This window comes from Cyprinus carpio, chromosome B6 (assembly GCF_018340385.1).
Source record: "Cyprinus carpio isolate SPL01 chromosome B6, ASM1834038v1, whole genome shotgun sequence".
In the NCBI taxonomy this organism is placed as follows: Eukaryota; Metazoa; Chordata; class Actinopteri; order Cypriniformes; family Cyprinidae; genus Cyprinus; species Cyprinus carpio.
In genome coordinates, this window is record NC_056602.1 from 24,437,621 (window position 1) to 24,455,817 (window position 18,197).

General features: G+C 37.8%; 2 protein-coding genes across 2 annotated transcripts; both read right to left on the reverse strand.

Annotated features, from left to right (window-relative positions):
• Positions 1 to 240: 240 nt before the first annotated feature.
• zgc:66479 (uncharacterized protein LOC327541 homolog) lies at positions 241 to 4,511 on the reverse strand. Its single transcript, XM_019086751.2, has 4 exons — positions 4,093 to 4,511; positions 1,892 to 2,370; positions 1,614 to 1,761; positions 241 to 1,536 (listed from the first exon to the last, which is right to left on the reverse strand). Exons 1-4 carry the CDS (start codon positions 4,354 to 4,356, stop codon positions 607 to 609), a joined length of 1,821 nt encoding a protein of 606 aa, XP_018942296.2. The 5' UTR covers positions 4,357 to 4,511; the 3' UTR covers positions 241 to 606.
• Positions 4,512 to 5,263: 752 nt separating this feature from the next.
• Positions 5,264 to 16,616, reverse strand: LOC109070151 (immunoglobulin-like and fibronectin type III domain-containing protein 1). Its single transcript, XM_042725169.1, has 24 exons — positions 16,589 to 16,616; positions 16,098 to 16,226; positions 15,781 to 15,920; positions 15,401 to 15,500; positions 15,271 to 15,294; positions 15,105 to 15,150; positions 14,769 to 14,955; positions 14,556 to 14,669; positions 14,317 to 14,485; positions 13,825 to 14,097; positions 12,968 to 13,329; positions 11,678 to 12,896; positions 11,448 to 11,572; positions 10,885 to 11,026; positions 9,436 to 9,729; positions 8,804 to 9,100; positions 8,513 to 8,692; positions 8,258 to 8,386; positions 7,792 to 8,100; positions 7,602 to 7,687; positions 7,299 to 7,491; positions 6,772 to 7,068; positions 5,393 to 5,719; positions 5,264 to 5,268 (listed from the first exon to the last, which is right to left on the reverse strand). Exons 1-24 carry the CDS (start codon positions 16,614 to 16,616, stop codon positions 5,264 to 5,266), a joined length of 5,175 nt encoding a protein of 1,724 aa, XP_042581103.1.
• Positions 16,617 to 18,197: the final 1,581 nt, after the last annotated feature.

The window sequence follows — 18,197 nt, forward strand, 5'->3', positions numbered from 1 at the left end:
GGTTTCAGTATAAATTGTGGTCTGGTTGAGAAGGGCACAAGGTACACATCTCGTCTTTCAGGCATTTGATGAGCTCAAATAAGCACTATAGTTACAAATGGGACACACATGTCCCCAGTGTCCAGGACCAGCAGCACATTCCTGAACCCCTGACCTAAGAGCTGCAAATATACACACACAGCACGTGTCCCATTTCAGCAGACAACTAAACACCAGATGAGAGAGAGGCTGGGACGGGGAAATAGTAAAAAAGATAAAAAGCTGTTTTATTCAAGTGACACTCCTGAGGTTAGTTAGCTGGCAAACTGCTGTATGAAAAACGCTGCAATTCTTTAAACGTGCAACCTAGTACAACAATATCAACACACTCTACATTTCAGTGTAAACAGAGCACTTCAAGATTTTAAGAGATATCACTAGAAAAACAAATTCATAATTGGATTTGAAAAACTCACTGCTCGGTTCAAAGTTCACTTTCGGGTATACAAAGTAAGACTGAGGAACATTTCAACAAATGTGAAATACTATGCATCACATAATTCATTGGGGATCATTTCAAGTCCTCAGAAAAAGTATTTTATTTTGAACCATCATCCTCTCAGGAACTTAACTTCCAAATGCTTTTTCATCTAGCTCTTCCAAAATCTCCTCAGCAGGTTCTTCTTCTTCTTCAGAGCCTTGCACATGTTCTTCAAATTCTTCCAAGTCTTTCTGCTTCTCAGTTTCTTCTAGTGGCTCCTGTGAGGTTTGCTCCTGACTGATATCTTCAACTACATGATCTTCAGAGAAGTTCTCAAAAGCCTCTGCCACACTTGTGTCAGTTCCTGTTTCTTCCATGGAAGTTGGGTCTTCCTCGTCAAGAACAGCTTCTTCATCTTGGTCTGGAATCTCCTCAGTTATTTCATCCCCCTCAGTTACAACTTGCTCTTCAATAACATCTTCATCATTGACCTGAACTTCCTCAGATAGCGCATCCCCTTCAGTTACTGCTTGCTCCTCAATAACATCTCCATCGCTTACCTCAACTTCCTCAGTTATCATATCCTCCTCAGTTACTACTTGCTCCTCAATAGATTCTTCTTCCCCAAGGACTTGAACCTCCTCAGCTGGTACTTCCTTTTCAGATACCTGTAGCTCCTCAGGAATTTCATCCTGTTGAGTTACTGCTTCCTCAATAATATCGTGGTGCAATGGAACCTCATCAGCTTGTTCATTCTCCTCAGTTACTGCTTGCTCTTCAGCAACATCTTCTCTGACTTCATCTTCCTCAGGAACTTTATTCTCATCAGCATGCTTTTCAACAGGTTCTTCCCCATTAACCTGAACATCCTCAGCTGGCTTGTCCTCCTCAGGTACCACTCGCTCCCCTTCTTCATCATGTACCTCCTCTACCATTTCCTCCTCGGTAATGGCTTGTTCCTTTGTTTCAACTTCATCCTTGATTGGAACTTCCTCTTGAGTTGCTGCTTGCTCCACTTGCTGCTCTTCTACTGGAATATTTTCCTCTGAACTGGACTGCTGGCTTTCAGATAACATCTGAAACATATAAAGAACATTAGGATGCGACATGCCAGCATGATCATATGGAAAAAATGAAACAGTTCGGAATATACCTGACTCTGGATGATCTCAATTTGGGCAGCAAGGTGAGAGTGAAGGCTATGAGTACTCTTTTGATGGTCCTCCAGACTCCTACGGACTGCCGTAAGCTGCTCCTCAAGAACTTGGGATCTTCTTGCCTGTTCCATCTCCAGGAGGTCTCTAGCAAAGAGAACAAATAAAGATGAATTAGGAATAATCTGTATCAGTAACAACACCAAACTGCTAAAGACCAGAAATGCTAGAGAGAATACCATAACTAAGATCCCACAAAGCCCCTCAGGTTACTCACTTTATGTCAATCACCTCCTTTCTGTTTTTTTCAAGAGCCTTCTTGTTGCTGATAAAGGATTTCTTCAGGCTTGAAAGTTCCAGTCTTTGTTCCTCCAACTCAGTTGTGAGACCCTCTATAGTGGACATCTGCTCATCAAGACGTGAACTGGTGACCAAAACAGTGTCTGTGAGCCCAGAAATGGTAACAGCTACCTCAGCGTTCGCAGTAAGCATAGAATTAAGCCTCTGCTTCAGTGTTTCGATCTCTTCAGTCTTATTCTTGACCACTGCATTCAACGTTACAGTGGAAACAGATTCCTGCTGGAGTTCAGAAAGTTTGCCATTCATCTCAGACTGAAGAGACCAGAATTGGTTTTGAAGATCAGTAGATTTGATTTTTTCTGAAGTGGCCAGTGCAACATCTGCCTTTTTTTGGGCCTGTGTGTAGGCTTCTTCCAGTGCTTGTAGACGCTCTTCAAAAACACCCACATTGGCAATCTAGATATATAAACAAAATATTTTCATTGCAATGAAGTTCTGACCAATATGCAGCATTTCACCAATCTACAGTGTTGTAGTGATTAATACATCATTTCACACAAGGCCATTGTAAATAATTCAGGATTTTAAAAATACACCAAATGTATAAGTTTGTTCATGACATGCTCTCGTCAGTGTTGTTGGCAGGTAGTTACACTAGCAATCATTCAATTGATTCAGAAGAGTAAAGTATTTACTGTGGCATTGACCTTTGTATTAGGTAGTTACCAAAGAAATGTCATTAAAATGCATAAATTAACATAAATAATCAATTTGATTATAATCTTAAAGGGGTTGTTGATTGCGATTTCAGTTTTTAATATTAGTGTGTAATGTTGCTGTTTGAGCATAAACAATATCTGCAAATTTCTGACGCTGAAAGTTCAATGCAAATGAAGATATCGCCTTTTAAAATTATGGCAGTTTAATGTCTACAAAAACGGCTTTTAAGGACTACAATGAGTTACTTCCCGGGTTTGTTATGTCGCAAACCCTGATAAACCCTACCCCCGAAAACATGCAACAAAGGGGGCGAGGCCATGTTGCGCTACTTTAGAGAAAAGGAAGAGTTGTTGCCATGCCATCCAAACTAGCATGTTTACCCAGCAACACCATGTGGTTACGATTAACCCCTCACAACAAATGACCTGGAAAGATTTCCTAGAGTGTTTTCCACAAAGGGCCTATTGAGTTTAAGTTGCTGTAAAATCACTGACATTTAAAACAGTGACACTTCTTTTCATTCAAATTCAAATAACATTGGATGAATTTAGAGTACTACTTATTCTAAAGGTTTCAATATTTTACAATAACATTTATGCTATATTTTTTGACAATGAGAATTTTAACCCAAAGTTAATGGCATAATGGTGTACTGCAGGGATCCTCAAATCTGGCCCATGAGATCCACTTTCCTGCAGAGTTTAGCTCTTACCCTAACCAAACACACCTGAGCATGCTAATCAATGTCTTCAGGATCATTACAAAATCACAGGTAGGTGAGTTTGATCAGGGTTGGAGCTAAACTCTGCAGCACACTGACCCTCCAGGGCAAGATTTGAGGAACCCTGGTGTACTGTTTTATTGGATGTAGAGTTGACAAGACTTATTATTAAAGTGAATGACAACATTTAATACTACAGTTCTACATATCACCATCAGTGAAAGGAAAATAGTTTGACATTTTTAAATGAAAGGGTTACTTTAATATATGACATTCTGATCACTAGTGCTGACTGCCTTTCAAATGAAAGAGTAATTTACGTGTTTATTTATATCTTTACTTTTACATGTTGGTTAGGATACCATTTCCATAATGTCCTTTAAACAGGCCAGCCTGGCAAAAGGAAACACGATCCTCCTCCGAACAGACTATTAATGGCCTGGGAGCAACATGACACAATTCAGCGAAAGGAATATTAAAATGGCACATGAGGCATACATTCAGACCCGTTAGCATTTTGTATTTACAATCAATTTACAAATCATTCAAAATGTTCACCATAATATATACACTTGAGCAAGAATGTGCTTAGTACACAATGTTCCAATGCGCACACAGTGTTTTCCTGTGCGTAAAACTAATGAACTGGATTATTTGATTTAAAAGAAAACTTGTAACAATAAAATTGCAATTTTTATAACTTGTTTATTATTCTAGAGCATTTCAGAATCGAATACCTGTGCATTACCCATTCCCAACTGCTGTTGAAACTTTGTTATCCTAAGTTGCATTGCATTGACTGTCTCTGTTAGACTGTCGATGGTTTGCTGCTGCTGGCTGCAGAACCAGACTGCCGTTGATCCCCCGACAGCGAAAATAAAGAAAACAATGGCAGGGACTGCATATTCTTTAAATCCCCTCGGTGTTGTTACAGATGGCGTCTCCAAGAGCAGCAAACTGTCGTCCTGTTTATTGGTACTTTTTCCTTTGCGCTTGGTCATCTTGGCTTCGCGGATGATCTGCACTGTAGACTGTAACACTCCCCCCTATTACTCAGTGATTTGGTTAGCGCTCTACCAGACCTCAACGCGGTATTGGGGCACAACGACGGGGAACAGTCAAAGGAGAGCTTTCAAGCACGAGGAGCGTGAGTAGGGGGCGTTGTGCACTGGAGGCGGTCTCACTTTCATGGCGCTGTGCGGCACGTACAAACATACCTAATGTTTCAGAGTTTTTCCAAATCTATCTATCTATCTATCTATCTATCTATCTATCTATCTATCTATCCTGATTCTGATTCTTAGATCTGGTCAGTAGGCCTCTATATTATAAAATAATTTGCTTAAATATTAAGAACAATGTGCAGTTATTTTATTTTATTTTATTTCTCTTACTCTGTTTTGCAGACTCTCTAAAACTTTCAGACTGATTGATGATGAAGTCTCTCTTTAGATTTTCAGCAGACATATGAAGACTTTGGGTAGGTCGTTCAAGGATGAGAATTACATTGCACTATTTATTTGGCTCCAGGAGTCTTGGTGGGTTCAAACTTCTTTCACTTTACAATGATGAATGTTATGAAACTCTGCATCTGGCTATCAATAGAGTTTTACTAGATGTAAACATGACTAATGGCTGGATATCTTTGCTTGACATCTAGACTGCTGTGACTTTATACACTAGAATTGTCACAGACGGCTTCTAGTTTTTACCTATCTCAAGGTAACCTGATGCTTCCAGCATGAAACATGATTCTTCTTAGCTGATACATAGTTATACAGACAGATCATTCAATACATACATGTTGAGCTATCTTTTTAATTTTATTTTTATTTAAGATCACATCAGTTATTACATTCACTACACTTTCAAGAAATATGATAACAGCCTGTGTTGTTTGTAGGCTCTTTACTCTGTAAAACAAGAAAACAGAAAAGTAGTAGTTGTTGCCTAAAAGTTAAAATCATATGAATGATAAACCTCATATCTAAAACTTTAACCAAAATAGGTTAATTAATATTAAGATAGAAGACATACCTTTGACTATAAGTTTGGTGGAGCACTCATCATAACCAAGAGGGCTTTCGGCTACAACCTTGTACTCTCCCATGTCTTTGGGTCCAACCCTCAGGATGAGCAGTGAACAAACACCACACACATTTGTGATGTAGTAGTTGGGGTTTGTGTTGAGGCTGACATTATTATGGTACCAGGTAATATGTGGGGTTGGGTTGCCCGTCACAGCACAGCTCATATAGCACTCATAACCTGGCGGAGCAGCATGACGTTTCAAAGGGACAATAAATTTCGGGGATGCCTGAAAGTCAAGGGTCTTTGATACAGGCATGCTATATGTGAATTTTTCTGAAAGAGATAAAAAAAAAAAATGCAAAAAAAGTGATTTTTTTAGTTGTAGTAATGTCCATTTTTGGTCACCTCACATTATGCAATTATCTGTTTGTGCATCTGGGTTATAATGCCCAAGTGAAGGTAATATAAGCTGGAGGGCTAAGCAATTCATGAAGGATATGAAGTGTACACCATCACTGCCAAAACAATTATCCAACGCTACTGTAATAGGCCACCATGTACTGCAGCAGTCAACCTAATAGGAACAACATTTCAGAACAAGGAGGAGATAGTTTAGTGCCGATGTGTCAGGGATAGAATCACAAATCCCAGAAGTATAAACCTGGATATGGTGACCCATAAATAGAGTTTCATAGATCTTCTATCATCACTGCACTCTTGAGCAAGACACTTATCTCTGGCTTCTCCAAGGGACTTACTGCAATTAGTGTTCTGTAAATTGCTTTGGGAAAAGGTGTCTGTTAAATGGCAAGTAGCCTAGACCACTATACTGCTGGTTGTAATGCAGCAGAGACCATTGATTGTCCAAACATCATTTGTTTTCAGGCTTATTTATTTGCGTAGTGGGTGCATGATGAGACTATGGATTAATTTTCATCACTAACAAGATTTTAGATTGAATTTTATATTAATATTTTTGACATTTAAATGTCCCTGAGGCAATGCAATCAAAAAGGGGTAGTTGGACCAAAAATGAAAAATCCATTGACAATCATTGACTTGTTCCAAAACTGTATGAGTTTCTTCCCTCCGTTGAACAAGAATAAATAAGTAAATAAATAAATATTTCGAAGAATGTTGGTAACCATACAGTTGATGGAAGCCATTGACTTCCATAGAAGTCAATACTATAAAAAAAATCTGCTCTTTTTAATATATATATTTAACATATATATTTAATATATATAGTTAACTTTTAAATGTTTAATATATTTATATTAAACATTTAAAATACTGGAAAACATAAGTACAAATATGATTTTTTTAAATATATATTTATATTTTAAATAAACTAAACCAAAAACTCAACAAAATAATCCACAAACCTCTTTCTTTGGTGGTTCCCCAAACTGGAGACACTGAGGGCTCTGAGAGGCCTATATCATTCTTGGCAAACACCCTGAAATTGTACTCTCTTCCAGGCAAGATGTTAATGACTGTGAATTTGTTGTTGAACAAGCAGTCAACCAGTGTAAGCCATGTTTGCTTGACAGAGTCCCGCTTCATCACCATGTAATGTAGATGGCTGTCTTGTTTCTCATCTGGAGAAGAAGTCCATGACAGAGTCACAGTGCCTTGGACATGCTGTTCCAGTTCTACGGGACCTGGAGGCTTGGGATCATCTGGAGATGAAAAATAAACAGGTACGCATATAGAATATTTTTCTGTAGAGTTAGAACCATACCATGGGTTTTGATATTCACATAAATTATTATTATTATTATTATTTTTTTTTTTTACATTAATTTGATATATTGTTGCCATTTAAAAACTATTAAATACTATTTAGAAATATTGACATTAAAATGACATTAGTTAAGATTTAGGTAAAAATTTTAAGAAGTTTGGTTACCAGTGACTCTTATTTCAATAGTGAAGGTGTCCTGGCCCACCATATTCTTCACATTGACAGTATAAACACCAGTGTCAGACAGCTCTGAGGTGTAAATAAATAGCTGAGAACCTTTTTCAAAATTATTAATTGTCACATGTTTGGCTACAGGAACACCATCCTTTAGCCATGTTATGTCTGGTAAAGGAGAGGCCTGTGGATAAAATAAAACAAATACTCAGTCCTGATGAACAAAAAGAGTGTTAATATTTTGTCACATGTGAATATGCTTTTGGTAAAATAAGATATATTTTGATACCCCACCTCAAAACTGACACTGACACGAACAGTGTTTCCAGCTTTAACAACCATGAAACTTTTCATCTTTTTGTCAGTGAACTTTGGCTTTACTAAAAAAAAAATAAAAAAGGCAGATTAACTTATCTTTGTGTGAAATTTAAAACTAAAAGTCAAAGATATTCAAACCAACAACAACAAAAATATGATTCTTTACCTGGAGGAGGCATGGCAATGATGTAATTGTCAAAGCTCTGTGGAAGCCCCTCTCCTCCTTCATTGACGGCAATCACTCTAACCCAATACATGGCCATTGACTTCAATCCCACAACAGTGAAGGAAGTCTGAATCACTGCGTTTGTATTGCAACGGCTCCACTCAAGTTGGTCTGTGGGTCTGATTTCCACAAAATAGCCTTTTGCTTCATCTTCCTCACCTTTGACTTCCTTAGGTTTAGTCCAGGAAAGAGACAGACTGCTGTAGCTCGATCCAGTTATTTTGAGGTCTTTGATCTTACCAGGAGACTCTGGGAAAAAATAATATCACCAGTATACTATATATATATATATATATATATATATATATATATATATATATAATTCTTCATATAGAATATATATGTATATAATATAATTTCAGTATAGCGTGGTATTGAGTATATACATTTGTTGAGCATGTCTTACTTTTGGGGTCCCTTGCAATTGTACATTCAGACGGCCCACTTGGTTCCCCAGGCCCGCAAGTGTTAATAGCGCTCACTCTGAACTCATACTCCACACCTTCGATTACATCTTTTACTGCATATTTTTTGTCTAAATATGAAATGAAAACATTAAAATTGTGCTGTATTGAAAATTAGAGAAAAATAGGCTACTTTAATTAAAATTCAATTCAATTAATATTTTATTTAAATTATAATGTAAATAAATTTTCAGTACCTCTGATTGGATCATTTTTTGGGTTTGCTTGACTCCAAAAATTGCTACCTTTTTTGCGTTTTTCCACATTATATCCAATGATACTGCCCCCTCTAGTGCTGGAGGGAGGAAGCCAGGCCAAGTTAATGCAGTCTTTAAAGGCACTGACTATTTTAGGAGGAGCAGGAGAGCCAGGGAATGCTGAGAACAAAAAGAACACATTTTATTATGTATAAACCACACTTCCTTTTCTAAAGACTAACAACTGATAATTTACTACATCAAAATAAAGAAAGAAATCAGGAATCTCACCCAAAGTGCCAGCAGCAATATCATTAGTTGTCAAGGATTCACTGAAACCCTCCACATTTTTTGCCCGGATTCTGTAGCAGTACTTTCGGCCTCGGTCTAAGTTTGTGTCTCTGTAGCTAGGCTGTCCAGGAATGTCTCCGATTTTAGTCCAGGTGTTCCGTCCCAGCTGCTGTCGCTCCAGGTTGTAATTAGTCACTGGACAACCACCATCATCCTTTGGGGGTCTCCATTTAAACGCAATAACAGACAAGGAGCTTTCTACAATTTCTACAGGTCCTTGTGGTGGAGTTGGCCTGTCTGAAAAAAAAAAAAAAAAAAAAAAAAAAAAATAGAGTACTGATGGGTCACAAAGGTAGAACCATTGATTAGTCATCCAACAACCAAACAGTTAAGGCCAGTTGATCTCAGATTTTTTTGTTCTGTTGTAGTTTTGATATTTTGGTTCTTTAATTAGCATACAAAAAGCTATAGCATTGTAAGAGATGTGTGCTACAGCTATAAATAAAAGACAGACAGATGTCTTTGACTGTTGCATAGATATATGTAGATTTAATATTCTTCTAAAATATGCTTTCACAGATAATTTTTTTGCAGGTTAGGCATTTTCTTAATATTAAGTTAGCATTACATACCAAGTACTGTAAGTTTTGAAGTTGCCTCTACAGTGGCAAACTCATTCTTGATTTTGATTTTTATCTCTCCAGTGTCTTTGCGCTGACACTTATTAAGAAGTATACGGCTATCAGTGGAAGACTTTTCGATCCTGACACCGTGACCCTCCAGCAACTCTTCATCCTCTTTAAACCACTGAATCTTAATTGGTTCTTTGCCTGAAAATGGTAGTTTGAAGGAAGCATTTTCTCCTGCTTTGACAATAACAGGCTTTGAGAATTTACTCAAGGCATCTGCATCAATTTTTGGTGGATCTGAAGAAATGAGAGAAAGAAAATGTTTTAATTGCTTTACTAAAACCAGGGCTGGGTGGTAGAGGTGTTGTTTACTCACAGGCAAGAATAAACTACCACATAGCATCTCTCTTTTATGGGTCGGATGTTAAAGGGATACTCCACCCCAAAATGAAAATTTTGTCTTTAATCACTTACCCCCATGTCGTTCCAAACCCGTAAAAGCTTCATTCATCTTCAGAACACAATTTAATATATTTTGGATGAAAACCGGGAGGCTTGTGACTGTCCCATAGACTGCCAAATAAAATACACTGTCAAGGTCCAGAAAGTATGAAAAGCATTGTCAGAATAGTCCATCTGCCATCAGTGATTCAACCGTAACATTATGAAGCGACGACAATACTTTTTGTTCGCGAATAAAACAAAAATAATGAATTTTTTCAACAATTTGTCTCCTCTGTGTTTCACATCGTGGCGCGGCTGAAACAGAAGAGCATAAGCACACTTTTCTGTGTCAGCCACGCTGCACTGATGTGCTGTTTTATTTCAAAACAAAGTGTAAATGTACGTAGAAAAAGTATCATTGTGGCGCGGCTGAAACAGAAGAGCATAAGCTTCCTGCGTACTGCTCAGATTCTCCAAAATGGTGCTACACTGATGTGGAGTGACACAGAGGAGACAAATTGTTGAATAAAGTCATGATTTTTGTTTTATTCGCGAATAAAAAGTATTGTAGTCGCTTCATATGCTTTTCATACTTTTCTGGACCTTGACACTGTTATTTATTTGGCAGTCTATGGGACAGTCACAAGCCCCCCGGTTTTCATCCAAAATATATTAAATTGTGTTCCAAAGATGAACGAAGCTTTTACGGGTTTGGAACGACATGGAGGTAAGTAAATAATGACAAAATTTTCATTTTGGGGTGGAGTATCCCTTTAATACATTACATTTTACAGAAAGCATCATATTTTGAAGTGAAGCATCAAAAGAGAATATCTGTGAGAGGTTATTATAATCACAGGATAACTTTTCCTGATACCTTTGCCCTACCATAGAGCTTACACTGGCAAATATAATGTAAATAATCAATTATGGCTCCTACAAAATTAAAAGCATTTTACTGCCAACTTTATGTTGATGTGCAAAGAGAAAAGCAGAAAACACACCTACCCTTAACATTTAATGCAGCCTCTGATTTACGTCCTTCTGCCTCAAACTTATATTTTCCAGCATCTCTTTCTTGGCAGTCATGGATGATTAGCCTGTGGTGAGCCCCATCTTTGACAATTGTAATTCCATCGTTAGACTCCAACTGATGTAAAAGAAAAAAATGTTCTTTAATTAAATTTAATTTTTGTAATGCATGATATATCTACTACCGGCCAAAAGTTAAGATTAACTAGGATGTTTTTTTTATTTTTTTTTTATGTTTTGAAACGGTCTTAAGATGCTCACTAAGGCTGCATTTATTTGAATACATAAACAGTAAAAACAGTGATATTGTGAAGTATTATTACAATTTAAAATCTACTGAATATGATTTGTCAAATTTGATTAATTCCTGTGATGGCAAAGCTGAATTTTCAACAGCCATTATTCCAGACTTCATTAGAAAATTCTTTTTTGCCCTCACAGGAATAATCACATTTTAAAATATATTACAATAGATAACATTATATATACTACATCTGGTTGACAAATATGGATAAATATAATACATTTCACATTATAACCTTTTTTCCGTCTTTGTACCATAATCCATTGCTATCTTCACTGCTAAGTTTGCAGGACAACTCTGCTGATTCTCCAACATTGGCTGCAGCATCTGACAACCCGTTCAGGAAGTGGACTCCATGGTCTGGATAAAAGTGCACAGGAAATACAGTATGTCAGATTACATTATCTCAGCACTGAGAAACAGGTGACTTTATATTAATGTGGAGTTTCAGACATGAACGCATACCTGTGATGTTGTTAGGAATCAGCTCGCTGACTCTTGTACGCTTCTTACACTTATCACCTGACCCATCTCCACCTGATCCATCTAAATCCAATCCATCACCTTTTTCATGATTTCCACTTCCATCTCCTAACCCATTCACCAAGATACCATCTCCTCCTTTTCCATTCTTCCCTGTTTTATCACCCTCACTTCCACTTCCCAGGCCTTTTCCTGCTGCCATAGCTGCCATCCTTTCAGCAGCTTCTTTCTCGGCCTTCGCCTTCCTGGCTGCCTCATCTCTTTCAGCTTGGGTTATATGGGCTGCCTCATCTTTTTCAGCCTGGGCTTTACGGGCTGCCTCCTCTCTTTCAGCTTGGTCCCTCCTGGCTGCCTCATCTTGTTCTTCCCGAGCTTTTCTGGCTGCCTCATCTCGCTCGGCCTTTGCCCTCCTGGCTGCCTCATCTCGTTCTGCCTGTGCCCTCCTAGCTGCCTCAACTCTTTCAGCCTGGGCCTTCCTGGCTGCTTCATCCTTTTCAGCCTGGGCTCTCCTGGCCGCTTCATCTTTTTCAGCCTGGGCCTTCTTCACCGTGTCATCTCTTTCAGCCTGGGCCCTCCTGGCTGCTTCATCTTTTTCAGCCTGGGCCTTTTTCACCATGTCATCTCTTTCAGCCTGGGCCCTCCTGGCCCCTTCATCCTTTTCAGCCTGGGCCCTCATGGCCGCTTCATCTTTTTCAGCCTGGGCCTTTCTCACCATGTCATCTCTTTCAGCCTGGGCCTTCCTGGCTGCTTCATCCTTTTCAGCCTGGGCTCTCCTGGCCGCTTCATCTTTTTCAGCCTGGGCCTTCTTCACCATGTCATCTCTTTCAGCCTGGGCCCTCCTGGCCGCTTCATCTCTTTCAGCCTGGGCCCTCCTGGCCGCTTCATCTTTTTCAGCCTGGGCCTTCCTCAGCATGTCATCTATTTCAGCCTGGGCCCTCCTGGCTGCTTCATCCTTTTCAGCCTGGGCCCTCCTGGCCGCTTCATCTTTTTCAGCCTGGGCCTTCCTCACCATGTCATCTCTTTCAGCCTGGGCCTTTCTCACCATGTCATCTCTTTCAGCCTGGGCCTTCCTGGCTGCTTCATCCTTTTCAGCCTGGGCCTTCCTGGCTGCTTCATCCTTTTCAGCCTTCTCCTCCTTCACCATGTCATCTCTTTCAGCCTGGGCCTTTCTCACCATGTCCTCTCTTTCAGCCTGGGCCCTCTGGCTGCTTCATCCTTTTCAGCCTGGGCCCTCCTGGCCGCTTCATCTTTTTCAGCCTGGGCCTTTCTCACCATGTCCTCTCTTTCAGCCTGGGCCCTCCTGGCCGCTTCTTCTCTTTCAGCCTGGGCCCTCCTGGCCGCTTCATCTCTTTCAGCCTGTCCCTTCTTCACCATGTCATCTCTTTCAGCCTGGGCCCTCCTGGCCCCTTCATCTCTTTCAGCCTGGGCCCTTCTCGTCCTTTTCCTTCCGCAGTCCTGCTCCCTCCTGGCCGCTTTATCTTTTTCAGCCTGGGCCCTCCTGGCCGCTTCATCTTTTTCAGCCTGGGCCTTCCTGGCCACCTCGTCCTTTTCCTTCCGCAGTCTGGCTTTCTCCGCTGCTAAACGTCTGACTAGTTCATCTGCACCATCATCTTTCCCGCTGGCACTGGGATCCTCTGAAATCAGTATCAGTTACAGTATATACTTTAAGTGATATACAGTGATCAGACAATATTCAGAATTGTAAAATTGGCAACAAAATGGACTTGAACAGAGAACATTTTTTAATGTATTCAGAAATTAGTGTATTCTGGGAAATTAAGTTGTTTCACCAGGGTTGAAATATGTACACTAGTGGTCAAAGGTTTGAAATAATTAAGATGTTTTCAAAAGAAGTATGTTCATCAAGGCTGTATTCATTTGATGAAAAGACAATGCAAACAGTAAAATTGTGAACTATTATTACAATTTAAAAGTACTGCTTTCTATTTTAATTCATTCCTTTGATAGGGGAGTTAAATGTCTTTTTGATCAAATACATCCAGCCTCGGTCTTCCAAAAAACATTTAAAAAAAATCATAATCATTCCAAACAGAAGTATGTTCATCAAGGCTGTATCAATATAAACTCACCTTCCACATTCAGAACACCCTTTCACTACAGCAACTTACCTTCCACATTCAGAGTCCCCTGGCTTGACCTGAGCCCAGCAATAGCAGTATAAACTCCCTTGTCCTCTTCTGTACAGTTTTTCACTGCTAGTTTGTGGACATGCTTGTCTTCTGACACTGTAATGTTATATTTTTTCCCATGCTCAACAGAGATGTCATTGGCACACCAGGTGATTTGGGGTACAGGGTCCGATAATGCACATTCAAACACTGCATCCCGCCCCTCAATCACTTTAGTGTCTTTCAGTGTGGTATTAAACTCCACATCAGGCACTGGAGGCACACAACAGTTCTTGAACATTTATGAATTACAAGTAAAAAATGAAACGAAAAATCACATTTTCACTGCACAACTTCACTAGCCTATTTTTTTAACCTTCAGATATTGCATGTTGCCTAATAGCAATACTGTAACATTTAATATAATAGTTACTTTTAATATCTTAAACAAACAAACAAACATAAAAAAGCATTGATATTATAACTACTTACACACTAGGGAAGTTGAGAACATGTTCACCTCCTCTACATCCACTTGATAAATCCCAGCATCTTCTGGGCTAACATCCCTAATGCTGAACAAGTATGTTTCACCAAATTTCTGCATATTATGTTTTGTGGCCTCATTGGTTCCATCTCCATAGTCAAGCATTTCCCCATCCTGGTAATAGTAAATTGAAGTTCTTTACTCTCATAGCACTATTGTAGGCTGTTTAAATGAGGGCACTTACTTTGAAGAGAAGGATTTTGCTGTTAAGATCCTTTAACTTCATGTCGAGTTCAAATTCCGCTGTACCATCCGTTTTAACCTCGATCTGTTTCAAGCTGTGGATTTTCTCAACATACTTGAAGACAGAAAAATCAAGAGTGGGGATTTTTCATATTGTATGTGTATAAAAAAACAGTGGTGCAGAAATGAGTATGATACTCAAAGCAAACAAGACCTTGGACTGTTCTGCCTCTCTTTCCTTTTTCTTCTGGTTAAGTTTTCTCAGCATCCACCTGAAGTCAGTGACACCAAATTCCTGACAAATCCGTTCATAATCTTTCTTGGGTGCACTCAGTAACACCTCCCAGAACCTTGGATCGATTTCTCCTTCTTTCCATTGTTTTTCTTTCCTCTTCGCAACCCTAAATGTATTTAGTATGATTACAGATCAGACTGGTTGTTTTGGTAACTTAGAAATGGCCTATCGTTATGGTTTTCTATGTCTCTACAAGTAAATACTAATATATAAAAGGTATGGTGAAGGTAAATATATGATGCAATGATACAATACGTTTTCTTTAGCATTTTTCTGAACTCATCAGGGTCACTTTTGGGGGCTGAAAAATTAGACATTTTTTAAAGTTATTTTGACACTCTCAATGCTCTTTAAAAACATAAGATTTTCCAATACAGTTTTTTTCATTTGAAGTGTCATTAGCTTTGAGTTACATAAATACCTGGCGCTCTTTTCTTGAATCCAACTGAAAAAAAGAGAAACAGATTGATTTAGGCCTATATGTGATATAGCATTTTTATTTTAATCAGTAATAGATCAATATATTCAAATAAACTTCATGAATTCCCTACCCTCAATGACATTCAGTGCAGCAGTACAAACCGCCTTTCCAAATGGATTTATAGCAAAACATTTGTATGTGTCTGCTTGATCCGAATCTACATTTGGTATCTGTAGAATGGAAATAAAAGCCATATCAAATGTTGTTAATGATAAACAAAACACAGGTGGATTATAAATAAATTACATTAAAAAATTATGTATTTATTATTATATATATATATATATATATATATATATATATATATATATATATATATATATATATATATATATATATAATTTATTCATAATTTACATTACCAATATTTAGTAATATTGCTTAAACATGAATAATGAAAATTAAACGGCTAATAACATGATTCTTCACACAGTTGAAAATTTAATTCACCTCCAGAATATATTCTTCATTCTTCTCATCAAATCGTGAAACATATTTTGTTGAATTAGAAATATCGCCCTTGTTACGTGCCCATGAAACATCTGGTACTGGATATCCACTCACAACAGCTTTGAAATAGGCCAGTTTGCCTGAAGATTAAACAGAATTGTGATGTTGAATATTATGATCAAGGATAGATGGATGTTTTTCCATTTAAATTAAATTATATTGCTGAAATTCTATGATCCATATGATCCAAATGAACTATATTAAAATAATAATAATAATAATAATAATAATAATAATAATAATAAGAAAACTATTACCTTCCTGTATAGTTAAGGCTATGGGTTTTCGGATGAAATCAGGAGTAGTAGATCCAGGTGGCAGTTCTTCAACGTACTGTGTGACCATAACACCAGGCACTCTGGATCTCTTCCTAATTGCCACTGAAATATCAAAAGAGTGTTTTCAAAAACATATCATTCCATGATGTTCATTTCTGTGAAAAAAAAAAAAAAAAAAGTGGAATATGTTTTCCTGAATCTATACAGGAACATGTCCATCAAATATGAAATAGAGTATTTATGTCTCATGATCTTCAGAGTTTGAGGCTGTGGATTTGTTGTTGACCACATGATGGCGATGTTCAATCACAGCCTTGATCATGAACACTTCCTGATTCTCACATCTACTAACTGCTTGATAATGAAAAAGGTCATGGGTGATGGAACAAAGCAACTCTAAAATAAATGATTCAGATGGTTTTAAGAATTTTGTCATTTAACATACCATGATTGTCATGATTTTAACTTACCGCCTGTTCCTCCTGCTGGCTTTGGCATCTTCACAATGCTAGACTGGCTTTTAATTCAGTCTTATCTAAAATCGAGAAGAGAGGGCAAAAAGCATTATATTGCACATGCAATCAGGTACTATTGTTGTTATTAAAACAATTTATAGGGCGAATGCAGGTTAAAGTGGGACAAAAATGCTTCATCTTTATTCTTTCATATCAAAAACAACCGTAATTAAATCCTAAACTAAGATGGCATGACACAAAAGGACTTCTTTAGTTCTGACCTCATTTTACGGGGTGCGTCATACAATATTTGGACAGAAGTGAGCACCAGTAGCACTGTTCCAGTTTGTCTATAGTTTGTTAAAAAAAATTCTGAAAAAATATGATTTGTGTTATTTTAAAAGAATGCCAGTGACAAATTAGTATAAAGTGCCACTATAGCAAACAGATATGATTAACTCTATGAGGTGCATTTATTTTTCTTGTTACACAGACAGACTTTTGTTATAATGTCACTGAGAGCATTATAAGGTCTTATCCCTGATAAAGGGCTGATATGTGTATATAAAGAATATGAAACACTATCTACCAGCCACCTGTCCCATACCACCTTGTGAACATCCCTTCAAGCCCTATGTGTAATAAGTTACTATGTAGTAATATGCCCTATGTAGAAATATGTTTCATAACGACATGGGAAGTGCTATATACATGTATATAGAATACCATTTTTACTCTGTTGATGCCTACTGTCTAGTCAGTAAACAAAAACTATGCCAGTAACTGAACCAATGAACCAATAAAGATATATTGGGAGGTGATATTATACATTTTGCACGTAAAGTAACACAAGACTGACATAAAGTCTTTTTAATGCCATGATAAGGTACATGATCCTTGCCAGTCATTTTACAAGCATTTTACCCCTGCTTTTGATAGGTCACATACCTCATAAATTTATCAGAGATGTGCTACAAGAGCAATTACGCTTTAGCTTAGGAGAGCAAATCATACTGAATTATTATAATAACAGAATATGAGGAGAATTGCTGTCTATCTATTTACACAAAAAAGTAAAGCACTTTCACTGATAAGCTATTTAACATACAAACAGAATACTATGGTTAAAACATCAGTGTGTTTTAGTAGAGTGCTACGTTAAGTTCTTATAAAACGATTTTATTCAGCCTGACTTTGGCAATCACATGTAAGAAAGCACTTTAACATTGTTTGATAGCATCTAAAACACTAATTTAATACGAAACACAAATCAGATCTGTGGTTGGGTATCTTCTCATATAGGCTACAAGTCAAACCTGAAATCTGATATTTTTTAAAAAAGCCTTCAGATTGCTTTCTATATTATTTAATTATAAAGATGAATGTGTAATATTGTATATTTCAAGGTTCTCATCTGAAAAAAAAAAAGTAAAAGAAGAAAGAAGGAGAAACAACTCACCTTCACGTGTAGCTAACTTGCTCTGTCAATACAACCGTGTTTGACTCCCACAATTTATTGCAGTCTCTCCATTTTGTTCAGCAATAAAACCGTAGTGGGCCAAATTGAAACCTCTCAAGCTCTGCAGTCTTATTAGCTGTCACATTAAATCTGTTATTTGGGTGA

Excerpts from the sequence above, each read along its gene's own strand:
- zgc:66479 (XM_019086751.2), bottom strand. The coding sequence starts at position 4,356 with ATGACCAAGCGCAAAGGAAAAAGTACCAATAAACAGGACGACAGTTTG. Across the intron at positions 1,762-1,891 it reads AAGGAGGTGATTGACATAAA|AGACCTCCTGGAGATGGAAC; the intron begins GTGAGTAACCTG and ends TCTCTTTGCTAG. Across the intron at positions 1,537-1,613 it reads TTGAGATCATCCAGAGTCAG|ATGTTATCTGAAAGCCAGCA; the intron begins GTATATTCCGAA and ends TATATGTTTCAG.
- LOC109070151 (XM_042725169.1), bottom strand. The coding sequence starts at position 16,616 with ATGCCAAAGCCAGCAGGAGGAACAGGCG. Across the intron at positions 9,730-10,884 it reads GGCTGCATTAAATGTTAAGG|ATCCACCAAAAATTGATGCA; the intron begins GTAGGTGTGTTT and ends TCATTTCTTCAG. Across the intron at positions 8,693-8,803 it reads TATTGCTGCTGGCACTTTGG|CATTCCCTGGCTCTCCTGCT; the intron begins GTGAGATTCCTG and ends TTTTGTTCTCAG.